At 45.2% G+C, this 13,085-nt stretch overlaps 1 protein-coding gene across 4 annotated transcripts in view; it reads left to right on the top strand.

Moving 5' to 3' along the window:
• The window catches only part of LOC105464746 (doublesex- and mab-3-related transcription factor C1), a 71,087-nt gene extending 58,002 nt beyond the window's left edge, over positions 1-13,085 (top strand). Inside the window, exons 2-7 of one of the 4 annotated variants that reach the window (XM_071089228.1) lie at positions 9,305-9,462; positions 9,762-9,820; positions 10,135-10,268; positions 11,161-11,221; positions 11,406-11,553; positions 12,538-13,085. In XM_071089228.1, the coding sequence (XP_070945329.1) occupies positions 9,399-9,462; positions 9,762-9,820; positions 10,135-10,268; positions 11,161-11,221; positions 11,406-11,553; positions 12,538-12,650 (579 nt within the window). In that variant the 5' untranslated portion in view covers positions 9,305-9,398 and the 3' untranslated portion in view covers positions 12,651-13,085. Of the gene's footprint in view, positions 1-6,003; positions 7,043-9,304; positions 9,463-9,761; positions 9,821-10,134; positions 10,269-11,160; positions 11,222-11,405; positions 11,554-12,537 lie in introns of those variants that run through there. The other 3 variants (XM_071089232.1, XM_071089230.1, XM_071089229.1) reach the window with 3 other exon arrangements.

The raw sequence follows: 13,085 nt of genomic DNA, 5'->3' as shown, positions 1-13,085 counted from the left end.
GAAGGAAATTGGGCTCGTAGAAGTAGAGAGTAGAGTTGTGGTTACTAGAGGCTGGGAAGTACAGAGGGGAGGGGAGGATAGGGAGAGGTTGGCTAATGGATACTACATTACGGATCGATAGGAGGAATAAGTTTAAGTGTTCTATAGCACTGCAGGTTGAATACAGTTAACAGTATGGTATAGTATATGTTTAAAAAAAGCTGGAAGAGGGGATTTTGAATGTTTCCAGTGCAAAGGAATGATAAATGTTTGAGGTGATGGATACCCTAATTACTCTGGTATAGTCATTACACGTTGAATAGATGTATCAAAATATCACTCTGTACCTCATAAATATGCACAACTATTATGTGTCAACTAAAACATAAAAGAAAAAAAAGGAAGACAAATACCACATGATCTCACTCATGTGGAATCTTACAAAGTTGATCTAATAGAAGCAGAGAGTAGAATGATGGTTGCCAGAGGCTGGGGGTGGCGGGGCTTGCGGGGGATATGGCAAGGGAAGATGTTGGTCAAAGGGTACAAAGTTCCAGTTAGACAGGAGCAAGGAGCTTTAGTGATCTATTGCACAGCATTTCTAGTTAAAAATAATGTATTACATATTTTGAAACTGCTCAAAGAGTAGATTGTAAATGTTCTCGCCACAAAAGAATGATAGGTAGGTGAGGAGACGGATATGCTAATTAGCTTCGTTTAATCATTCCACATTGTATACATATATCAAAACATCATATTCTACCCCATAAATATATATAATTATTATTTGCTTTTTTAAATAAAATAAATCTATAGAGACTGCTGCTTCTGGGAAGGTGGTGTAGTTGTACATTTCCCTATTCTTCCCACTAAGTACAACTTAAAATTCGAGACACTATATATAAAACAAACATAAGGCTGAAAGTGGAGAGGAGAAAGCAGAGCAACTGAGGACCTCAGAACGATATGGTGGTGAGTTCCTTGGGTTTTGTTTTTGCCTGATATATCCCAAAGTTGGAGCTGAAGAAACCAGCTACTAGGGAATTCCAAAATGCACAGGCAAAACAAAACAAAGCTAAACAAAACAAGCGAAGAAACGAAGAAATAAACCTACAAAAGCCTGTTCTTCCTAACCTAAGGATCAGAAAAGAGGCAACCCAACAAGACAGAAAATATTTTCACAGTAACTGCTCTACTCCAGTTGAACGCCTCGGAAAACTCTGTGGCCCCACTCATGCCGGCAAAGATCTAGCGGGGGACATGGACTTCCACATTCATTTCCATGGGCAGAGACGAGAGCCCCTTCGCGCTACCATATCAGCAGGATTATGTGGAGATCTCCAACATATACCCCCACCAGGCCGTAAGGAGGCACCCCTCTTTGTCCCTGCTGGGATGATGTCAGGATTTTCACCACCGCTCCATGTGAAGGATGACACTGAATCCATGGGCTAAAGAGAAAATCTTCCAGATGTAAATTAGGAGAGCCATTATGGAAAACAGTATGAAGGTTCCTCATAAAGTTAAAATAGAACTACCATATGACCTAGCCTTCCCACTTCTGGGACTGTATTCAAAGGCTATGAAATCAACATGTCAGAGAGGTGTCTGCACTCCCATCTTCACTGCATCACTATTCACAATAGCCAAAATTTACAGTGAACCTAAGTGTTCATCAGCGGATTAACGAATAAAGAAAATGTGGTCTATATACACCATGGAATACCGTTCTGCCATGTAAAAGAAGGAAATCATGGCATTTCCATGTGTGGAAGGTGAAAAAGTCGATCTTTTAGAAGTAGCGAGTGGAATGGTGGTTACCAGAGGCTGGAGTTTGGGGGAGTGGGGGAGATGTTGACCAAAGGGTGCAAAATTTCAGCTAGGCAGGAGGAATAATTTCAAAAGATCTCTTCTTCACCATGATGACTACAGTTAATAACAATATGTCGTATACGTGAAATTTGCTGAGAGTAGTTTTTAAGTGTTCTCACCACACACAAAAAACGGTAAGTATGTGAGGTAATGCATATGATAATTACCTTGATTTAGCCATTTCACAGTGTATACTTATTATCAAAACATCATGCTGTACACCACAAATATATACAATTTTTATTGGCCGATTTAAATAAAAAGAATACTGAAGACTGAGTCTCCCAGGACTTCAGAAAGTGAATTGAACTGAAAGGAAATGATTATAAGACATGTCAATATCTGTGATGCAAAGCTAAACCATTGTTGAAAGGAAAATTTATGCCATTAAGTGCTTCCATTAGACAAATGAAAAATTATCAAAGCAGTAATCTATGATGTCACTACACTAAACTAGAAAAAGAGGAGCAAAAGAAGCAGAAGGAAGGAAATGTGAAAGATAGGTAAAATAATCAATGAAATGGAAACCCGAAAAATAACAGAGAAAATCAATAAATAAAAACCGAGGTCTTTAAGAAGACCAGTAAAACATACACAATTTAATAAAGACTGACAAAATAAGCCTGTGATGATTCACTGCGTTTGTGCATATTTACTGAATGACTTTAATAACTATAGTTGTGAAACTTTTCATATAGTCGACTTTAGGAAGCTAAGCCCTTATGTTTTCAATATGAATCATACAATGGAAAGAAGAAATAAAAGAAACATTGGACTCTTGATTTAAATCACAACAAAATCTGATTTTTGAACTAACAGCCAGATCCCTGTCTTTCATCATACAAATGAGTTTCTCCAATGTCTTCCACAATTAACTCAGTTTCCTTTCTGAGAGGTAGACATGATACCCAAATAACTGTACTATGAGTTCCATTTATCATGCTACGAACATGTCTTTGCAAATTGGAAAGTTCTTGGAAAGGAAATTTCCCATGATTCATGTAATGCTAAAAAGAAGGTTGTTGAAATTTTTTACACTTTGAATCAATTATTCTTCCATACTGTTAGAAAAGTCTTGTATTACATGGACATTTGAGTGGCGACTTAGGTGAAGGCCTTCTGCCTTTTGTAAAATATTATATATAACTCATAATTTTCTATTATGTGTTATGTAACTGAAATAACAATACCTTTTTATGATGTCTCCACAAAAATGTTTGTGTGTGTGTGTGTGTGTGTGTGTGTGTGTTCTACAAGATCCAAGCCATTTTTTAATTGGCCAAATTCATAACCTCAGATCCTCTTAATAATTATCATAAACTGCTTTTTTTGCTATTGCTGACCAATCAATTCTAACTTCAGGCAATGAATTTTGTCAATCTGATTAGACTGTTAGAGGGGAAATTCTTATCAAATTCATCATGTATTTGTTTACCTTTCTCTTAATATTGTCCACTTTTTTCTCTTCACATTTCTTTCAACAAAACAAATAAACAGCTTGTACTCTTTCTCTGCCACAGCAAATGCAACATCAACAACAACGAGGTGGGGGAGGGGGAGAGATGAGCTTTTTTACATCAAAATGCCCATCCATAAAAGCAGAAATGAATTATAGTATTAGAGAAATCACCGTTTTTTTTAACCAACAAAGTAATAATCAAATCAGGCAAGAGCCCTGAATGAATACTAAGGCCAAGAGGTAAAATTTTGTTGGAGAGCAGAATATCCGCATGTCATCGAAATATCATGACAGACTACTTATTAACCACAACAGGAGAAAAGTACCTTCCCAATGTAGTACTCTGTCTGAAAAATACCGTAATTAAGTGATAAAACTGAAGAATACAAACCGCATCACCGATAACCAGAGAAACTGGCCTTAGGAGCCTCCAGATGTGATATAACGTGAACTGCTCGTCACCTTCTTAATATTCGTGCCCAAAGTGTCAAACATAAATATAAACAAGAGGCAAATATCAGACCAGCCCGTATTGTGGGACACTTTACATGACAACAGGCCTCAGCTCTGAAAAAAATGTCATCGTCATGGAAGGTTTAAAAAATTGGTTGGGGTACTGTTTGCAATTAGAGGACACTAAAGAGACATGACAACTGTGTGCAATGTACCATGCTTGACTGGATTGTTGATCCCCCAAAAAGTCTTTCAAAAGGATATTACGGGGACATTTGGTGAAATTTAAATATGAACTGTATGTGAACTTGGATGATGTTACCCCTTCATTGTTACATTTCTTCAATGTGATAATGGCACTGTGGTTTCATAGGAGTACATTGTAGTGTTTAGGAGGTGCATGCTGAAGTAACTGGTTGAAGTGTTTGAAACTCTTACGTGTTTAAGCAAGAAAAAAAAATTACTGAGAGCTAAAGCAATGAGATAATGTGAATCTAGGCATAAGATTGTTCACTGTATTACCCCCTCAGCTTTGTGTATTTTCAAAATGAAACGTTGAGGAAAATAGATTCCTCATATTTAGAGTTATGCACTGAAATGTTTACAAATCAAATAAGACACGTTAAGATATCCACATATGATTTTTGTACTTTTTTGATTTCTGATATTTGCTTGAAAATAATCTGGAGGACGGGGAGGGGAGAGGATATGTATGAAATGTGATTGGCCATGAGTCTTTAATGGTTGCAGTTGGGAGATGGATATTTGGAGGTTCCTTATGTTATCCTCTCTTGTGCTTTCGTTCTCAAAATGTGGTCCCTTACCAGTAGTGTTCGCATCATCAGGGAACTTGTTTGATAGGCAAACTCAGCCGGCATGGTGGCTCACGCCTGTAATCCCAGCACTTTGGGAGGCCCAAGCTGGTGGATCACCTGAGGTCAGGAGCTCAAGACCAGCCTGACCAACATGGAGAAACCCCATCTCTACTGAAAATACAAAAGTAGCCGGGCGTGGTGGTGACTGCCTGTAATTCCAGCTACTCGGGAGGCTGAGGCAGGAGAATCGCTTGAACCTGGGTGGCAGAGGTTGCAGTGAGCCGAGATCGCGTCATTGCACTCAAGCCTGGGCAGCAAGAGTGAAACTCCGTCAAAAAAAAAAAAAAAGACAAAGAAAAGAAAAGAAAAATGAAAAGAAAAGAGAAAAAGCAAAGCCAACCAAACTCTGGGTCCCACCCCAGACCTTGTTATCTGAGAATACAGATATGGAGCTCCGAAATCTTTGTTTTATCAAGCCCTCTGGGGCTTGATAATCAAGCTAGTGTTTTAGGACCACTGCTCTAATGCACCATATACAAAAAAATTAATACACCATAGCTAAGTTACATTTACTATGGGAGAGGAAAGCTGGTTTGACATTAGCAAAGCTGTAACTGGAAGGGGACCCGAGAGAGGTTTATGTATTGCTCATATATTTTGTTGTTTGTTCTAGATACTAATTGCATGCGTATATTTAATTTTTGAAAACTCACTAAGAGGCCTGGCTTGGTGGCTCACACCTGTAATCTCTGCACTTTTGTCTGGCGGACTGCTTGAGCCCAGGAGTTCACGATGGCCTGGGCAACATGGCGAAACCCCCCGTCTCTACCAAATATAGAAAATTAGCTGGGGATGGTGGCGTGTGCTTGTAGTCCCAGGTACTTGAGAGGCCGAGGCAGGAGGATTGCTTGAGCCCAGGAGGTGGAGGTTGCAGTGAGCCAAGATCACCGACACTGCACTTCAGCAGCCTGAGTGACAGAGTGAGGGGCTGCTTTTTTGTTTCATCTTTGTTTACAAATCAAATAAAGAAAGCAACCCAAAGAATGAAGGAAGGAAGGAAGGAGAGAGAGAGAGAGAGAGAGAGAGAGAGAGAGAGAGAGAGAGAAAGGGAGAAAGGATAAGAAAGAGAGAAAGAAAGGAAAAGAAAGAAAGAGAAAACTCACTAAGATATACATTTATGACTTTTTAACCGTTTGGATTATAAGATAAACTTTGCTGAAGGTTTTGGAAAAAACCTGGAAGTTACTTAGGCCAGGTACTCTAGAGATACTGGATTCTCCCATAACTGATCCACAGATTCAGTGAAAATGCAATCCAAATCTGTTACAACCGAATTTTTGGGAAACTTGAAATTGCATGCTAATTTATGAAGAAGGACAAAAGGCGTAAGACATGCGGGGGTGGGGGTGGCGTGGTGTAGGGAGACAGGAAGAAGAAAGGAAGGAAGGAAGGAGGAAAGGGAAGAAAGGGAAGAAAGGAAGGGAAGGGAAGGGAAGGGAAAGGAAAGAAAAGGAAATGAAAGGAAAAGGTAAGGAAAACACAAGGAAACAATACTAATATGGAAATGCTGGCAGCATTCCTTTTAAAATCCGGAACAACCCAAAGAAGCCCAATTTTGCTGTCGCTATTAGATCTTGTACTAGATTTCCTAGCCAGCGCAGTTAAAACACAACCAAACAACCAACCAAAAAACAAAAATCGCAAACAAAAAAACCCCATAACTTCAATTCTATTTCTACTATGCATAAACTCACAGATAATCCCAGAACGCCTACTACAGAGTTTAGCATGTTGACTGACTTTAAGATCAAGTCACGTTTTTAAAAGTTAAAGTCGTTTCTGTAAATTAGATCCAAATAGAAATTGTCCTTTTAAACAGACATCAAGTGCAAGCACAGCAACGATCTACAGTATCTTGGAATAAATACAATGAATGATGTGCAAGATCTAAATATACAAAAGATAAAACTAAAAACTGAACTGAAAGATTAAAACATTAAGGGCCCACGTAAGTGGAGACATCCCAAGTTGGTGAACAGGAAGGCTGAGTATTCTGCAGATAGTGGATTCTCCCCTAACTGATCCACAGATTCAGTGAAAATGCAATCCAAATCTGTTACAACTGAGTCTGGGGAGACTTGACATTGCACACTAATTCATGCGGAGGGACGAAAAGGCAAAGAATAGCAAAGACGTGTTTGGAGATGATGAATACCATGCAGGAGCTTGCCCTAGCCGATGTCAAGATGTATCATGAAGTGAGAAAATTTAGGACAATTTAGTAGTGGCACAGGAATAGACACATTTATCTGTGGAACATTACAGGGAGTTCATAAACAGAGACAAATACGGACGAAAGTGTTTCCAAGCATCGTTCCCTGGGGGTTGCAAAGTCACCACTGATTGGGAATCCGCGGCACAGAAATATGGATCGATCTTTAATCACATGCTGAATTTTTAAAAGGTAAATTACAAAATACCAAGTACGTGAGTTAAAAATGCATGCACACAAAATATTTCACACCCAAAGGGAGACCAATCTGGGAAACAAGCCTTGGGGAGTATAAAGCTCAACGATCACTTCAGGATTTCTTGACTGACCTAGTACAGGGAGCAGGAGAAGCTACATGGAGGTGAAGGGGGCGTGACCTCAGAACGTGAGCCTCAAGAGATCTCGAGGTTCATTGGTCGCCAGCCACAGCGGCGGGAGGTTGAAGGCAGCGCAAGAGCTCACTGGCCTTTGTGGCAAGGGCGGGAAGGGAAGCAGAAGCTGGATCTTCCCTCAGACCCTCTGACTGGTTCTGACTTGCTGGAGGCTGGGGCAACCACAGGTTGACATGAGAATTAGGCCCTCGTTCTCCACGCCTCTTATTTCCTCCCACCCTCCTGAGCCAGATTCCCAACTCTGCTACCTTCCGCTCTCTGCTACCTCAGCAGGGAACTCCCATCTGCTCCTGATGTCCCATCGCGCCCTCAGCTGTCCCGGAATCCCTTTTGGGAGGACCCCTTGCTCCAGCCCCCTGAGCCCCGGCCTTTGGCCAGTGAGGCAGGGCTCATGGGACTACTTTTGATTCAGAGGTCCGGGAGGGAGTGGATGATTGGGCTTCCTGAGGAAGTGGTGCGCTCCAGGGTGGTGGGACTGTGTGTGTGGTGTGGGGTGGGGTGGGGGTGGGGGGAGATGGTGTGCTCCAGAAAAATTGTTGAAGTGTGGAGAGGAATATGGAAGAGTTGGGGGAGACTGTGGAGGGAATGTGTGGGTTTGCATGAAAGCAGAAAAGGTGTGTCAGTCCAAGAGAAACACTACTGCACTGAGGAGTTTCCTATTGGCTAGATCAGAACCTGACACTTCATAGGAGGCTCAACAGGTACCTGCTGAATGAAGAATCAAGAGAATCGGCCGGGCCCGGTGGCTCATGCCTGTAATCCCAGCACCATGGGAGGCCGAGGCGGGTGGATCAGCCTGGCCAACATGGTGAAACCCCGTCTCTATTAAAAATTACAAAAAATTAGCCAGGCGTGGTGGCAGGCACCTGTAATCCCAGCTACTCGGGAGGATGAGGCAGGAGAATCACTTGAACCCGGGAGGCAGAGGTTGCAGTGAGCCGAGATCACGCCATTGCACTCCAGCCTGGGTAACAAGAGCGAAACTCCGTCTCAAAAGAAAAAAGAAAAAAAAAAAAAAAAAAAAAAAAAAGAAGAATCAAGGGGATGCATGAAGGGATGAATGAAATTAATAATTGAAAGAGGGCCAGGGATCCAGGAGAACAATACGATTTCATGGGATACAAGAGGGAAATCAGTTCAAAGGGGGAGCAAGGGAATAATTAAGTGTAAGGTGGGGTACAAGAAAAAAAATCAGCATGAATCAGCACGAAATGTGAGGGGAAAATTGAATATAGGGCATAGAAGAGACTGACAATGGAATTGAGTGCTGGGGGCACAAAATCCTGTGTGGGGAGTGAATGAATGCAGGAGGTTCGGAAGAGAATTGTTGAAGTGGATGCCAGGAATAATACCTGGGTTTGGCAGAGTGCAGGATGATACACAAGAAGGGGGTGTAGTAATGGTGGAAGAGGGCACGGGAGTGCATGTACATGCCTGAAAGTGGGGTCTGTGGTGAAGTGATGGTAAGCAAGGAGAATAATGACTGCATTGAATGGGTATGGGATCCTTGCCAAGAGTTTCTCGGGAAGGGGCTATGTGTGACTGGGGCTTCTGTGAAGGAGGCAACATGAGCAAGGAGGTCGCAGTGAAGGCTGGTGAAAACCGTGGGAGAAGAAGGGGAGGGAAGGCAATCTGATTCCAGCGGTGAGAAGGATGGAGAAGGAGCATTCAGCCACCTCAGATAGGGTTTTCCAAGGGCAGAGGAAGTACGCTGGGGGTAGGGGATCATGTGGCCATTCTGACCTCCACTCCTGACCCTAGAAGCATGGATCCCAAATAAATACCTGCTGCACCCTGCTGCCCCTCTGACTCTGAATGCACAGCGTGAGACTGGAGCCCCATGGGGGACTCAGCTTGGCCCCAGAAGAGCTATAGGTTGCTGTGACCGCTGCCACGACCATGGTATTACTGCCCAAATCAGCGGCCACAAGCATTTCTGCCTCTTCCAGGCCTGCGAGTGTCACAATTGTGCCCTCTTCTCATGAGTATGGTGTCTGAGATGGGGAGGGCCCAGACCTTCTCTAAATGGGACTAACCTTAGCCCCGCAATCCTTTACTTCAGAGAACACCTCAGGGTCTTGCCTGCTGTGAGTGCCTTGAAGAGGGAGCAGCGGGCACGGCCAAAGAGACACCTGGCTCAAGGACCAATAAGGAGTATGGCTGCCCCTCCCAAAGCTCCCATCCGTGTCAGGAATTTGACCATCAGAGCAGGAGTCCTCAGTGAGTGTTTCTGGCCAGGGAGGGAGCCAGAGTTTGGGTGGAGGAAGCATGAGTAGTTCTGTCACCAGTCCTGTCACAGAATTGCAGTGTGACCTGGGGCAAGTTGCTCCCCGGACCTTAGTTTGCCCAGGTGCAAAATGTCATCAATGTTATCTACCGAGTGTTTGCAGGAAGGAGAGAGCTGGGGGACAAGGGAACTGAAGAGCTCCTTGGTGAGATGAGACCTGAGACTGGATGTGGGGTGAAGTGGGGTGGGGTTGGGGGAAAGACTCATCAAAGCTGTTCCTGGTCTTTCACAGCTGGGAGGGAGAACAACATGCTGCAGCCCGAGACCCACATCTTCACAGCCTCCGAGGAGGTAAGGAGAGTCGGTGACCAGTCGGGCAGGCTCCCACCCAGCCACTGTCCAGACATCTTTCACTGTGTCCCAAGGATATGGGTTTCATCTCCAATCCTATCACCAGCTCACCATGTGACCTTGGGAAAAATCACTTCTCCTCCCTGGGCCTCAGTTTCCCCAGTTGCAAAATGAAAGGTAAGACTGGCTGGTCTTCAAGGTCTTCAGAGCTCTGACATTCTAGGCTCCTATCCTCATCCCAAAAGATGTCCACACCTCCTCTCTCCATGGCCGGCCTGGTACCTGACTGCAACCTGTGCTCTCTGCCCCTGCAGGGGAGCTCCCAAGGGGCTCTACTGCTTGGCCAGGCCCCAGAATCTTTGTCTCTGCCTCGTACTCCAGTGACCTTGGAGCAGCAACTGGTTTCTCCTTCTGGAGATCCCCACAGGCCCCCTGCCCTGCCCAGCATGTGAGTAGAGTGAGGACCATGGAGCAGGTTGTGTCTTGTGTGCCTAACCTTGTGCTTGATGCCATGGGAGATGGAAGGGGAAGAGCGGGAGGAGGAGGAGGAGGAGGAAGTGGAGGGGGGGAGGAGTAAGAGGAGGAGGAGGAGGAGGAAGAGAAGGAGGAGGAGAAGAAGGAGGAGGACAAGGCAGCACGTAATACTAACGGGCGAGGACAGGGCTCTCCTAGCTTTGCTATTTTCTATTTGTGAGACTTTGGACAAGTGACTTTATGTGTCTGAACCTCCATTTCCCTATGGATATACTGAGGACAATATTCTATACCCAGAGCATTGAAAAGAGAACTGGCACAAGGCCTGCCACATAATAGGGCTTCAACAAATGGGGGTTGTTATTCCACATGAAACAGGTGGATGGGATAGAAGGTCCTGCTGAAAGGTGGGGTCCACGCTGGTGAGGGCCACAGAGGCCCAGGGCAAAGTCCAGAGGCCATTAGAGAAAGCTTCCTGGAGACGAGCCATGCTTGTCCTTCAAGACCCATGGGGACTGGGCAATATGGAAGTGAGAACCAGTCCCTGAACAGGGACGGTAATCACATCTCTCCAAGTGCTTTGCAAATTAAAACACGGACACCTGTAATTTCCCATGATTTTCACCATTGCCCTGGGAAGGAAAGAGCTGGTAGGAATAAGCGTCCCTGTCAGGAAAAAGAGGTATGGAAAAGAAACCTGGCCAAGCAGGAGAAGGGACTTGCCCCAGCCGCAATGACTAATGGTCCAGCAGGCATTGGGATTCACACATCCAGATATTGCAAAATCCTGCCCCTCTTTCTGTCTACTGATAGTATGTGTCCACCAGTGGATTTAATCCCCTGGCCTCTCCTTTCCTTGTTTCTAGATGCTCAACTCTGATCCTCCAGCCCTGTGCCACCCTTGACCCTCTTCTACTGCAGCCACAGGTCCTGGGAAAGCAGTGGGGTCCAGAACCCTGGGAGGGATGGAGTTTAGTGGATGGGAAGAGCAGAAGGCCTTGGTGGGGGTGGGGGAGGAGGTTGAGGGAACACGGGGCTGAAGGGGCACTTGTCGTATTGGGAAGAGGTGTAGTTTCCCAGTGCCTATTCTCTCACGCACTTTCCTTTGCAGGTCCCCAAAGTCTCTGACCAGGCTTTGGTTTCTGCCCACTCAGAGTGGCAGCGGAAACTGGAGGCCGCTGAGGCTCTGCTGACTCTGAGAAACTCTGCCCAGGCCCCTCCTGACTCCATCTCCCTGCACCAGCCTTGCAACCCACCAGGTAGCCTGCTCCCTGAAAGGAGAACACAGGGTGGGAATAGCTGGGGAATGGGGGTCGTTGTGGTAAGCAGGTTCTAGCTGAAAAATCAGAGTCAGTAAGTTGAATCTCCTTGGGGCCAGGCACCCAAGCTCCTCAGTATGACTCCCGAGATGGTAGTTGAGCGCTGTTTACTGAATCTTCGGTTTATCGCGCTTTGTGCGCAACAGCAAGCGTTCAGTGCCCTGACGTCAAGAAAGAAGGAAGTTCAGGCCCTGAGAGTGGCAGGGACTTGCCCTCTCTGATATGCATGCAGCATATCAAGTGGAAGAACCGGCCCTCTTGACTTTCAGCCCAGGGTCTATGCTCAGCCCCCTGTGGCCTACTGTGGTCTGGGGAGGACATACAGAGGTGATAAAGGGCTTGGTCTGGAAGGAGGTCTGGTCTCTGCCTTCCGAGAGCATCCAGTCTAGAAGTGGAGCCTGGATGCCCTGGCAAGCTGTGTTTTGTGGTCAAATTTTAACGATGTGCCCAGAGAAGAGGGGCTGGAGGAGCTCCGAGGGGGATAAACAACTGGGGAGGCTGGGAGGGAAGGCTAGGCATTCCCAGATCAAAATGGTGAATGGAGCATGGTGTGTCAGTGAAGAAACACCCCTGGAGGGACTGCTGGAACAGAAAGGGATGAGGCTGGAGAGGGTACCAATCACAGAGGTCTGACAGGTCAGGCTTAGGAGGCTGGACCAGCAACTGTGGGTAGTGAGGAGCCAGGGAACGTTTTCTGAGCTAGGGAGAAGAATTTCACAGACCCCGAGCTTGACAAAAAGACTTGTGGTGGCTTTGATGGAAGGATTGGGGGAGGCGAGATGGGAGATGGGGAAATCAGAGAGGAAGAGGTCTATGCAACAGGCCAGGTGACAAATCTTTGGTTGGGCGGGACACATAAAACGAGTAGATCTGGAAGGGGATGTGGATGTGACCTGGCTCTGGCCCCTTCCTTTCTGTCCACAGCTCCTGCTGGAGATAAAGGATTCCAGCCTCCCAGCCCCTCTCTCCGCCCCAGGCCAGCCAGCTCCATCTCGCTGCCTATTGGACATCTGGGATGCATCTCCCTCTTGAGCTAGGAACCCAGGGGAGGAGGCCTCAACAGAGCACTGCCTATTTAGTATCCAGTTTCTGAATGTGCAAAATGGTTAACGTCCAAAACGCTTAACATCTTTTTTTTTTTTTTTTAAGCCTTCAGGTGTTTTATAAGCTTTTTATTATATGGGGCAATTCCTTGACTGAAGGTGGATATTCTTGTACCTCTATCCCTCACTCTTTTGGATGCCGGGGCCTTTTTCTGTTTCGTAAAGACAGGATTGTGCAATCTAAGTTGATCAGTCTCTCAGTGGGATTCTGTGTGGGTTCATATGCCAGAGTTTTTATTCGTCTTGTGATTGCTGACATACCTGTGCACTCATGTGCGTACCCATGCTTGTGGAAACATGAAGATGTTTTCACTTTGTGTCTAGGTTTATGTACGTGAACAAATAATAAACCCTTGTTGTTATAAGGCA

Source organism: Macaca nemestrina, chromosome X (assembly GCF_043159975.1).
Source record: "Macaca nemestrina isolate mMacNem1 chromosome X, mMacNem.hap1, whole genome shotgun sequence".
Lineage (NCBI taxonomy): Eukaryota > Metazoa > Chordata > Mammalia > Primates > Cercopithecidae > Macaca > Macaca nemestrina.
The sequence above is the reverse complement of the archived record's forward strand: the minus strand, read 5'-3'. Positions and strand labels throughout refer to the sequence as shown.